Consider the following 12,287-nt stretch of genomic DNA (forward strand, 5'->3'; position numbering starts at 1 on the left):
GAAGGGCCTGAAAACCTTTCTTTTTGAACAAGCATTCCCCTAAATTTTTGTATTTTTTCTTCCACCGATATTTTTTGTTTTTAAACCTTCTTTTATCTTGTTTCTACTCTGTAGCACTTTAAGATTGCTTTTAGCAATGAAAAGTGCTCTATAAATGAAATTTATTATTATGATTATTATTATAAATTATTCTTTTTTTGGTGAAACCCACGAATCCGTCATTTTTTGCAGATTTTGTGCTAAATCAGCAACGGTGTGTGTTGTAAAGTGTGTGACTATAAATACTCAGGTGACCTGCAGTACAAATTATCTAAGTTTTCAAGCGAAACCAATAAGTTAACCACAGGCCTGCATCAGCAAAAGAGCGCTGGGGCCAAGTGTTGTGCTCGCTGCCACCAGATTGAGCCAGGAAACCACTGGAACAGAGAGGAACAGATGTATGTTTGTTTGCGGGTAATTCTATATTCAGGCTGTGCTGTTGCACATGTTTCTTTCAACCCTAACGCGTTCAACGTCTTTGTCAGTCTTATTTTTTTTCTGCCTTTCTTCTGCGAGGTAAAGGGGCAAACTTGATGGAGGAGTCAGAGAGGACACTGATGACCATCAAGCCTCTTTGACATGGTCTGTGAGGGGAGGGAGGGGGCAAGTGAGATGCACATGTTTCCAGAGGAAGAGAGCGCACAGTGTTGTCTGAACTCTTGTCCTTGATTTCTTTCAAGCCTAAGTGCAGCAGTCATAAATGCACTTCAATATATATTCAGAATATGATATGTAAGCGAACACATCACCACTTATTCAGCCTGGTTTTTCGGCACTGATTCAGAACATCCACAGTTAAGCCATATCATGTTTGCTGCTGGTCCAATCGACCACAATCGGGTTCAGCACATACTGTTTTATAGTTGAGCGGCAGGTTCATCATGACAGAATGATCAGCTTCAGCTCAGTCCGTTCATACATGTGCTGACCGCCTCCGGCTCGAGGGAGCATCTTACCAGTCTCAGACCATAGGATGCTCCTCTGCGTTCTTGTGAAAAGAGGCCTGTTGCGTTTGGTGACACGTGCACGGCAACAAAACACACGCGCACAGCGGGCAAATGTGTCATCTATCGATACTTGCATTTGAACCTGCTAAACCCTGCAAACTTTTTATCATCATAATTATCTTTATTTTCCAGGTAAGATAGATGGTAAGGTATATGCTACCAGTGTGCAGTCCTTTGTGCTCGTGTCATAGGTTTTTCTGACTTTCATCATTAACATTAGCACCACTGCACAAGATCTTTTTTTTGGTCAATATTTAGATGAATTGTAGCAGCGTATGGAAACTGAGGGAATTACAATTCTACCATACATGTTTTTAAACATGTTTCCCAGTACAATAGATGAATGAGCTAACTGCAGCACAATCACATATTGTTTTAAGGTTAAAATATAAGATATGAGTGAATATGTTTTTTTTATCTTGTTAGCGGATAATAAGATTTTTGGAAGATTTGTCTGACTATGAGATGGAATCACACAAGCTAACAATCCACCTGGTGTTAAAATTATAAACTTCCTTTGTCACAACAGTCAGTATCATGCTGTGGTACCACTTGTGGATTAAGTACACTCACTGTCTATATATTGGAGGAAAGTATGAGAACCTCATTATTGCGTGTGTCAAACAAGGTAGTACCTTTCTCCCATTCTTTTTGCAGCTATTATTTCTGTACCTGTATTTCCCTGCAGGCATTTGCAGTGTATCGTCAGCCCGCCTCTTTGCGCTGAGACCAGTCTGGAAGGGAGCACAGATCAGTCAGTAACATTACAATGGTGGAGTCCTACTCTGCGTGCTACAATGAACATTAACTTCCTAACAGCTTTACTCTGTACCTGCAGTAAGTAAGTCTACCTATCTTTTCTTAATAATAAGAAACTTTCTGCCCGATCTAAAACTTGTGCTCATTAATAACCTGACTTACAGAAATTCTTCCGCTCCTTTTTAGTTACATGTCTATGGGCACATTTCAGATGTTGTTTTGTTTTCAGCCTGGATCTCCGTCTCGCCCTCCGAGTTTCGTACTGTGGAGGTCCGGTCCGGCAAAGAAGCTACACTGCTGTGTAACAACTATACCAGTTTTCCCGTTCACATATTCTGGTTCAGACTAGGCAACGGACCCAACACCAGCTGCATCTCCTCCATGTTCAGCTATGACACCAATGCCTCGATCTGTGGTGGATTTCTAAACGGAAGGTTTAAGATGACGTCCAACGTCAGTACAATCTTTCTCCAAATCATGCAAGTGGAGGTACCTGACTCTGGACTCTATTCGTGTGGATTTCTCACAAACATACACTCCAGACAACTCCCAGTAGTTGTCAGTGCAACATATTTAAAGGTTCATGGTAAGATTGCTGCAAAGTCGATCAATTTTATCCCTTTTTTTGTACTTTCAAAAGATCTAATACAAAAACAAATCTTTCTTGTAGATGAGTCTGATGAGCAAACACATCTGACAAGTGTGATCCTGGGCAGTGTGATTACCTTCCTCATTATAATCATCATTGCTCTGGTTCTGAAAATCTGGAAACGTCATAAAGGTATTTATATGTTTTTCATTTCAGTTGAAAGTGCACAACTTTGCCAATGCAAAACTTCCTGATGCCAAACAGTCATTCTTTTTAACAATGAACTGACCAGATGTACCGTTTCTGTCATTTAGCACATGAAGAGGGACAGGATCCGCAGCACAGTGAGGTATTCAAAATATAACCGTAGAACACGATTGATCAAAGTCTAGTTTCAGTCATTAAGTGGTGTATTTTGGGGGTTTTCTCATGTAATGTGTAGCTGTGCGAGATCAGTCACAAAATACTTTCATTTACAGAATCCGGCCTCGAATGACTTGAACTATGTTGCACTGAGTTTCCTTCCAAAGACGGGGCGGAGTAGAGGGCCTGCGTCCAAGAGAGAGCTGGAGACGGATGTTGTATACGCTGCTGCCAGATGAAGTCAGGGAACGACTGGAACAGCAGCTCAGAGTGGAACTGAGGCCCTGTCATCAACATGCGTTTGTGGATGGGAGGGAGTTACGAACACTACGACTAGATTTTGAACAAAAATGTGTTCATGCAAAATCATTAAATTCTCTGCAACAATTTTTTAAACTTGGTTAAAATTAAGTTTTTATCATCCCATTATACATCTTTATCTGAGTGCAAAAGAATTTGATTGATGGGCCAAGGCATCAATGACTGTCCACATCCCTTACAGTGAGAGTTAGATGGAGGTCTGGAGCACATCACTTGTTTGACAGTTAGAGACGAATCACAGCTGAGGGGGAACATTTCAAAAAAAAAAACTCTGTAAGATCATCTGATTGTGAAACTGAACATCTGAGCGCTGGCTGACCGCAAACAGTTCGATGGAAAACAAGCAACCTCTGCATGAGTAGTTTCTGAAACACATACAGAGACAGAGGAGTGGAATAACTTTAGATTTGTCACCTGTGAGTCTATATTTATATATCGCACTTTCCACTGTGTTAAAAAATGAAGCTGAAAACTAAAGCAATGGTCACAACCACAGAAAGACTGACCTTCAGCTCAATGCATCATAACCACAAACAACAAGAGCTGGTTATTTCCAAAGAGCGACATCGTCATTTTTGGTTCATTGTGACACTGTAGTGGGTCAGAGGGCTGAGTAGGCGGTCCTTCAACGTGGCCCAGCCAGGACACATCATGCTGAGTGGCTCGGATCTGAAATGCGTCCTCAATGCGTCTCGGGTGCGTTCACACCTGCACTTAGAGCCGTCCACTTGTGATCGGATCACCCAGGATGGGTGTTCATATAAAGTCTGTATCCTGGCTCTGATCGTACGGACTATTTAAAAAAATATTTCAGCAGGTTTTACTTTATTTTATTTCTATATTACTATGTATGTAACTATCTCTCTCTCTCCTCTCCCCCTCTTTCTGCCCACCCTCCTCTCACCCCAACCGGTCTCGGCAGATGGCTGCCCACAAATAAGTCCGGTTCTGCTAGAGATTTCTTCCTATTAAAAGGGAGTTTTTTTTCTCCTCCACAGTCGCCAAGTGCTGCTCATTGTGGGAACTGTTGGGTTTTCTCTGCAATACTGTGAGGTCTCCACCTCCCTATGTAAAGTGCCTTGAGACGATGCATGTTGTGATTTGGCGCTATGGGTTAAAGGTAGGGTAGGCGTTTTTCATGAGAAGCACTTTCTGTCATATTACTTGAAACTCGCGTAACAAACCGATAGTGATGAATACATTGAATGATCCGACACTGAAACGAAAACAATCCCTCATCTGTGGTAAGTATAACTCATGCTATGTTCAATGACACGATGGTTTATGGTTAATTGGTGTTTGTTCTCCTGACATCTGGCGTTTTTGAAAGATCATGATATTAGTATTCTTCATATTTACTGCCAGGGCCCAGTTCTGACAGTACTTTTCTACTATGTCTTGTTCAGTAGGAGACAGTAGAACAAGGTCATCAGCATAAAGCAGAGGACTTCACCTCTCTATCTAGGAGTGAGAGGCCAGGAGCAGCACTTTGATCCAATTCAACAGCAAATTCATTGATGTAAATATTAAATAAAGTTGGACTTAAAGTGCAACCCTGCCGAACACCTCTTCTCTGGGTGAAGAATTCAGTTTGTCTGTCTCCAATTTTAACAGCAGACATTTTTCCGAATACATTGATTTAACCAGACAAGTTTTTCCCCCTATACCACAGTGTAGAAGTCTGTAAAAGAGCCCTTCATGCGAAATCGAGTCGAAAGCTTTCTTGAAATCAATAAAACAAGTGAATATATTACCATTTTTTGTTTGGTGTATATGTTTGTTAATTGTGTGAAGGGTATATACATGGTTGGTGGTGCGGTGTTTTAGAGGATATCAATTTGACTTTTACTCAAGATGGAGTGTTCCTCAAGGAAGTCTAGTATTCTTTTATTTAGAATGCTACAGAATAATTTACACAACAGCTGCTGACACAGATGCCACGGTAGTTATTAGGGTCTGATTTGTCCCCACTCTTATAAGTGGGGGAAATGAGCCCTTTGCACCAGATGTCAGAAAAACATCCTGATTGTAATACAATATTGAACAACTTCAACACTACACCCTGCATCTCTGGGGTGCTGCTTTTGAGCATTTCATTTTTAATACTGTCTGGACCACAAAGCTTTCCTCAGCTGGTGACATTTTGTCTGTGTGGTCAATTCTTCCCAAGTAATTGGGAAATCAAGGGGGTTTTTGGTTGTCTTTGATTGTTTCTTCTAATGTTTGGAGTTTTTCTTTTATAATACATTCATCTGAATTGATTTATTGGTATGTCTTTGTACAGATTTTCAAAATGTGCTCTCCAATGTCATTGTATATTATGCGAAAGGCTGGGTTGTTTGGTTGGCGATGTTTTTCATTTGCTATGTTTTTCAGGTCTTTTCTGATGGTCTTGCATTTTTGATCAAACCATTTGGCGTTTTTGCCTTTTAACAGGTTTCCGTTTTGGTTTTATGAGGTAATCTTTAATAGCTGCCTTATGAAATATCATATTGATATCATCAATGACCTTGTCTTCACCATCTCTGGTAGAGACGTATTGGTTTTGGTCACATATTGATATGTCATTAATCAGATCAGGTCAGTTTGAGGCCATGATGAATTTGACCCCACTGTCTGGGGCCCATCTGTAAGTGGGATTTAATTCATTCAGTTTATTAGGTTCCCTTTTTGTGTCACTCATTTGTCCTGAGAGTTTAAAAAACACATTTATTTGGTTGTGTCTAAAAGGGGGTATTGTTGTCGGACAGTCAATGCACTGATAGTGGAGGGGTCCATGTCAGGATTTGATCTAACCTCAACCAAATATATGATTTACCCTGTTTTACTGGTGAGATCTGAAGGCAAAGATCTCCTTTGTACCTCACCAAGATCCACCCCATTGTTCTGCCCTCGCCTATGTTTTTTCATTCTATAGATGGCACAATGACTTCATTATACCCTGGGGGACAGTGATTGAGCAAATTAATGATACCATGTTTCTTTCAATACAATAATATCAACGTCTATGATAGATTTCAGGAATTCAGGGTTTCCACTCTTCAGCTCAAAGGTTGAGGACTGTGAACCCTGAATATTCAAACAGCTTATATATATGAACACATTTGAAAAGAATCGAAATGTACCTGTTTATTGTGACGAATATTAAAATACCTACAACTATCTATACATTTATAAGACAAAATAATAATTTGATATGAATTTTGTGGAGGTTTCTACTATTTTCACTAATATTACCATTTTACTGACTACTGGTATTGCTATTATTACTATTACTAACTAACAGCAAATTTCCATGTTGTTCTGTTACTCAAATGTGAAAGAGTATGTTTATCTTAGCTGGACAGAATTTGGGGGCACCGGACTATGCAGCATCTCCCTGATGTCTCCCAGCTTAGAGGTGGCACGTGCAGGGACTGTGGTAGTAGGCTGGGCTACAGCCCAATGATAGCTCCGCTGCTGTGTGTAGGCAGAGGGGTCAGGGGCAGGTGATGTTGTGTAGTTCTGTTGCTGTGGGTGGGGAGGCGGACCAGGAGCAGGTGATGTTGTATAGCTACGCTGTAGTGGATGGGGAGGGGGACCAGGTGGAGGTGCTGCTGCATAGCTCTGCTGCTGTGGGTGGGGAGGAGCAGATGCTATTGCATAGTTCTGCTGCTGATGCTGTTAACAGGGTTGGTGGGCAGGGACTAAGTAGGGGTAAAGTAGTCTCCTCTGGTTGTGTTTTATAGTGGTGAGGTGGTGTGTGGGTGGGGAGTGGGAGGTCCAGGCTGAGCTGTTATGTCTTCTCACAGCAGGGGGGATGATCCTGGGGTGGTGATGGGGAGGAGCAGGTCTGGGATGGTCTCTGAAGCTCCTATTAGAGGAGAGCTTGGAAGGACTGCGTCCTAGGGCCCTGTCTTTGAGGGTCTTTGCAAAGATCTTCACCTTGTCTTTGTGAAGATTGGAGTCCATCATAGAGGTCCCAGGTGCCAATTATTGGGTGGAGGGCAAGGTGGACGTTTGGTAAGGTGGCACATCCTCTTTTGATCTCCATATTGATGTTATGAGGACTGCTGAGCGTTGGTCTGTCAGGTGTTGGACTTGCCTGGTGAATCTCCTTTCTCTATTTTCAGCATCCCCTTTCACTTTGGCTAACTGAGCATAGAGCACATTGTTCTCCTGTTTTAGTGCCTCTACACTTCCTTTGAGGTCAGATGCCAAGGTCTGCTTGTCTCTCTTGAGCTGCTAGAGCTCCTCTTGAAGCTGCTGCACAGTGTTGTCTTGGGGGTCAGACAGTCTGGCCTGGGTCAGTTCTTTGAATTCAGCAAAGTCCAGCTCCAGCAGGGCCATACTCTCCTTCAGCTGGTTGGTGGAGCTGGCAGGTGTGGGAGGGGCAGAGATGGACATGGTGGTGGGGTTCTCTGTTTTGGGCTCTCATCATCTTGTCAGTGGGGAAATTTATCTTTTTGGTGTCCACCTCAGCTTTTGACAAGGAGAATGCTCCTTCAAAGGACTCCAGGTTGGCTTCATTCCCCTGGACCATGACCTTTTCTTTGGTGTAGTATGTGATGGTGAGCAGAGGGTTATCCCTTTTCAAGGTGTTCATCTTTACAGATCTTTAACTTCCCTCCTGAGCCTATGCCTTCACTGGATACATATGCATCATTTTTGCACAGAGTATCTTTCCAGGTGTGGATGGAATCAGTGTAGAATATGAGGCTGTTCTTCTTCCTTCTGTATTTTTGGTGGGCGTAGTCGGTAAAGAGGACCTCTGGGTTTTCACGTAGTGTCTTCTCCTTGTGTTCCTCCATAACTGCTGCACTCTTACAGTTAACAGGGTATTCAACCTCCCTGCTCTCTGTTCTGGGAGCTGTGCTGTGCTTAGCTGCCTTCTGACCGGTTTCCATGGCGGCTACTCCAAAGGGGCTATGCTAACTGTTTACTTTGTTAGCTTTTCTAACCTTCAAACACAGATTAATTTATTTTACTCTTGTCTTCATTAAATACCCTTTTACTGTTATTGTGTTTAGTTAAGTTTCTCTTTGTAAATGGTGGTAACAATGGCAGGTGGAAGCCTAGGTTAGCTGTTGACAGCAAGCTAGACAGTTGACAGTTAGCAAGTTAATGTTAGCTAGTTGACAGTCAGCTAGTTGTTTTGATTTAAAAAATATATCCAAAGATTATATTTTTTTTCTTCTGTTTTGCTGATTGATGTTGAGTTCTTTCTGACGAATTATTTGAATGTTCTTCTGCAAAATGTACACTTGTTAGGTCCAAGTTTGAGATGTTTTCAGGAACTCATTTTTGATCCAGCCAGTACTCTTAATTCTCTCTCTCTCTGTACTAATATGTGCCCACACACATCCAACATTGTGATGTTAATGTTAGTAGCACTTAATATCAGCAGAGACATATTGAGGTAGTTGAGGTGGTGCAGGAGGTTGAGGTGGGTCATGCAGTGATCATGGTGTTGAAAAGACAGCTGAATGATACATGTTCATTTGCTTATTTTTTTACTATAATGTTTGCTTGATAATTATATTACTTCTGAGAAACTAATTGGAGACAGGGTTCCAGAAATTCTACTCATATGTTTTGCTAATTGAATTGTCCCATATGGTGTAGTGGGTTCAGCTCCTGGGAAAGCCTGGAGTTGATGAGGCTTCACAGTAACTTATACCAACCTAAGAAAATTGTGGACGATGTACAGACAATGGCAATAGAGAATGACAGAGCAGGCTGTGTTGAGGGAGACCGAACTGGATTTCATAATACAAAGTCAAAACTACAGAAACATCTAACTGTCATGATCTCGTGTTTTGTATTTCCTGTTTTATTTTGAATTAGTTTTAGTACTTCCTGTTTCCCTGGCTCGTGTTTGTTCACTTTGTTTTTCCTCCTGTCTCTGTCATGATTCCATGTTTTGTATTTCCTGTTTTATTTTGAATTACTTTTTGTACTTCCGTTTGCCCCTGGCGCTTGTTTTTTCAGTTTACCTTGCTACATCTCGTGGACACCCTTAGTTGGACTTTGTTTTGGTTTGAGACGTTGTAAGTCTGTTTTCTTTTATTATTAAATATCATTTTTTTGCAACATCCTGCATTTGGGTCCTGCTTCCTGCTCTCCCACCTGACAAAATGCAGAAAAATTCTTTGTATAATTGCATACATTTCTCCCTTTAAAAAATATTGCTGTCTATTTGTTACTGTAATACTGTGTGTTTGTATATACGTATGACATTGATTATTACATGAACTTACCCACTTTCTAAAATGCAATGTTGGAAACAGCTGAGAATTAAATATATAAATATATACAGGGTCTGATGCAAAAAAAAAAAAGGACTTACAAAGTCTCAAACCAAAACAAAGTCCAACTAAGGGTGTCCACGAGATGTAGCAAGGTTAAACTGAAAAATCTAGAGCCAGGGGCAAAAGGACAAACTGTGGCAAAACAACAGACGCCAACCAGGGAACAGATCAGGAGCAGACATCACAGGACAGACTGGGGAAAAACAACAGACGATCTGACACAGACTAAGGGAAGCACAGAGACTAAATACACACACGGTGGGCGGGGCAAATTGAACACAGGTGAGACACATTAGGAACAGGTGCAGACAATCACAGGGGCAGGAGACACAGGAAAAACAAAGTGAACAGACACAAGCCAGGGGAACAGGAAGTAAAAAAACGAATTCAAAATAAAACAGGAAATACAAAACACAGAATCATGACAGTGGCAGGAGGAAAAACAAAGTGAGCCAGGGAAACAGGAAGTACAAAAACTAATTCAAAATAAAACAGGAAATACAAAACACAAGATCATGACACTAACGCGAAGGGAGAAATTTGCCCTTTATCCTGGGTGAAAGGTTGCAGTGTGTGCTGCCAAGTATGTCAACTCCTTTCACAGCAAAAGACCCAGTGGGAAATAAGTAAAATATATACTTGTTCATTTGCTTATTTTTTTCTAGTGTACACTTGATTATTATATTGTAGCGTTCGCGGCCCGACACTGCGGGGGCTGGCTAGTGGAATGATGAGGACACAGAGTGGCTGACGTTTAACCGGAGAACCAGGCTTTATTACCCTCTTAAACAGGCCAACCCTGGGGTTGGAGGAGTGCCCAAAATAACAAAGGGTGATAGCCGAACGCTAGCTAGCTTACTACTGTGTTTAATCGACAGGTGTCTTTTCCCACTCTCTTCCCCGAACCCCTCTCTTCCGTCTCCCTCCTCCGCTTACTTCCGCTGTTCCTGCCCCATCCTAAACTGGCCTATCAGGCTGAAATAGGGCACTTCTTCCCCCCACAACTCCCCATCAATCCCCCCCATAGTCCGGCTGGGTCACTCCTCGTCCCGAGGAAGGCAGTCTCTGGGCAAGCCATGACATCGGGGGCATCGGTCGGTCGTCCGTACGCCAACTCTGGCGGCGTTCTAAGCTCTCTGCCCAACATCAACAATGCAGGAGTACACCCAGTGGATTCTTGGACAGCACTGCGGCATGCCATGGGGATGAGGGGTAGTTGCAAGTCCCAGTCACCCTGATCCGGAGCACTGGCGAGGGCCAATTGAGCACCTAAGGTCCGCATGAAGCGCTCCACCAGCCCGTCGCTCTTTGGGTGAAGTGGGGTCGTTCTGGTCTTTCGGATACCAAGTTGGCTACACATGGTGGTGAATAATTGCGACTCAAAATTCCGCCCCTGGTCGGAGTGGATCTCCGAGAGCATTCCGAAGCGGCTGAACATCCCTTGTATCAATGCCTCGGCCACGGTGGTGGCCTCCTGGTCAGGAAGTGGGTATGCTTTCATCCACTTTGTGAAGTAGTCAATGGCGACCAACATGAACCGGTTCCCTCTGCTGGTACAGGGCCCAACACATCGACTGCCACCCTGTCCATTGGTGCTCCAACGTGGTGTTGCTGTAGAGGTGCACAGGACTGACCTTGAGGGCCTTTACGAGCGGCGGCAGTAGTCTTCGACATCTCTTCTGCTCTGGCCCCAGTATTATGCCTGCCGTAGCCGCCTCAACGTCTTTGTCACCCCAAAGTGACCTACTCCGGGGGATCTGTGATGCGCCTCCAGCACTTTTTCCCGGAGGTCCCTTGGCACGACCACCTGCCAAGATGGCTCCCCAGTTGCTGGTTCACGCCAGCACCTCTTCAGGACCCCTTCCTGCAGCTGTACCCCAGGCCACTGGGACCAAAGGCCTCTGACTGTGGCCGACTGGCCAATCACATCTTCCCAGGGAGGCCGGTTGTTTGTTACCAGCCACCCCATGACCGTTCTAAGGTCAGGGTCCCCCGCTTGCAGCTCACCCAAACCCCTAACATCATTGGGTAATATGGCTCGACAGATCACCTCCCTCATTTGTAGGTTAACTGCCTCTCGTTCCTCTTCCAGGTAACAGGGGTGACAGCCTGGGGCACACGGTCGGTTGGAGAGGCTGTCTGCATTTGTGTGACTCTCACCAGCTCGGTGTTGTATGGTGAACTGAAAAGCCTGGAGTTGCTCGATCCATCTGGCGACTTGCCCTTCAGGCTCTTTAAAGTCCATGAGCCACTTCAAAGCAGCATGATCAGTGCGGATAGTGAATGGTAGGCCGCAGAGGATGTGCTTGAAATGGTTTACTGCATCGATCACTGCCAAGAGTCCTTACGCGTGACACAATAGTTCCTCTCCGACTTATCCAAGGTACGACTGTGGTAAGCAACAACCCACTCTCCATCAGGGGTCAGCTGCGAGAGGACAGCGCCAAGGCCTGTGTTGCTAGCGTCCGTATCAAGAATAAACGGCAAGTCAGTGTTTGCTGCAACCAGCACTGGATCTTTACATAATGCTTGTTTCAGCTCATGGAAGGCTGCGTTCTGTTGTAGTCCCCATTCGTAAGGTGTGTCTTTGCGCATTAAGTCGAACATGGGGGCAGCTACAGTAGAGAACCCAGCCACAAAGCGCCTGTAATAGGACGCGAGTCCTAAGAACGAACTCAGCTGGTGTCAGTGGGTGTAGGCCAATCCCTGACGGCTGCTACCTTATCTGGCTCTGTCATGATGCCAGCTCCACTGATCCGGTGACCCAAGAAGGAGACCTCTCGCCGCAGAAAACTGCACTTACTCAGGTGAAGTTTCAGGCCCGCACGCTTGATCCACTCCAGCACCTCCGTCGGGCTCTTAAATGCTGAGTCAAATCATGGCCCATGGACAAGGAGACCATCCAAGTGCACAAGACAG

At 43.8% G+C, this 12,287-nt stretch overlaps 1 protein-coding gene across 1 annotated transcript; it reads left to right on the forward strand.

Annotated features, from left to right (window-relative positions):
- Positions 1–1,120: 1,120 nt before the first annotated feature.
- On the forward strand, positions 1,121–4,819 carry LOC118300087. The gene is made up of 5 exons (XM_035624162.2): positions 1,121–1,883; positions 2,035–2,391; positions 2,476–2,586; positions 2,709–2,743; positions 2,874–4,819. The coding sequence occupies exons 1-5, from the start codon at positions 1,844–1,846 to the stop codon at positions 2,994–2,996; spliced, it is 666 nt and encodes a 221-aa protein (XP_035480055.2). The 5' UTR covers positions 1,121–1,843; the 3' UTR covers positions 2,997–4,819.
- Positions 4,820–12,287: the final 7,468 nt, after the last annotated feature.

The sequence above is a fragment of the Scophthalmus maximus genome, chromosome 2 (assembly GCF_022379125.1).
Source record: "Scophthalmus maximus strain ysfricsl-2021 chromosome 2, ASM2237912v1, whole genome shotgun sequence".
Classification (NCBI taxonomy): Eukaryota; Metazoa; Chordata; class Actinopteri; order Pleuronectiformes; family Scophthalmidae; genus Scophthalmus; species Scophthalmus maximus.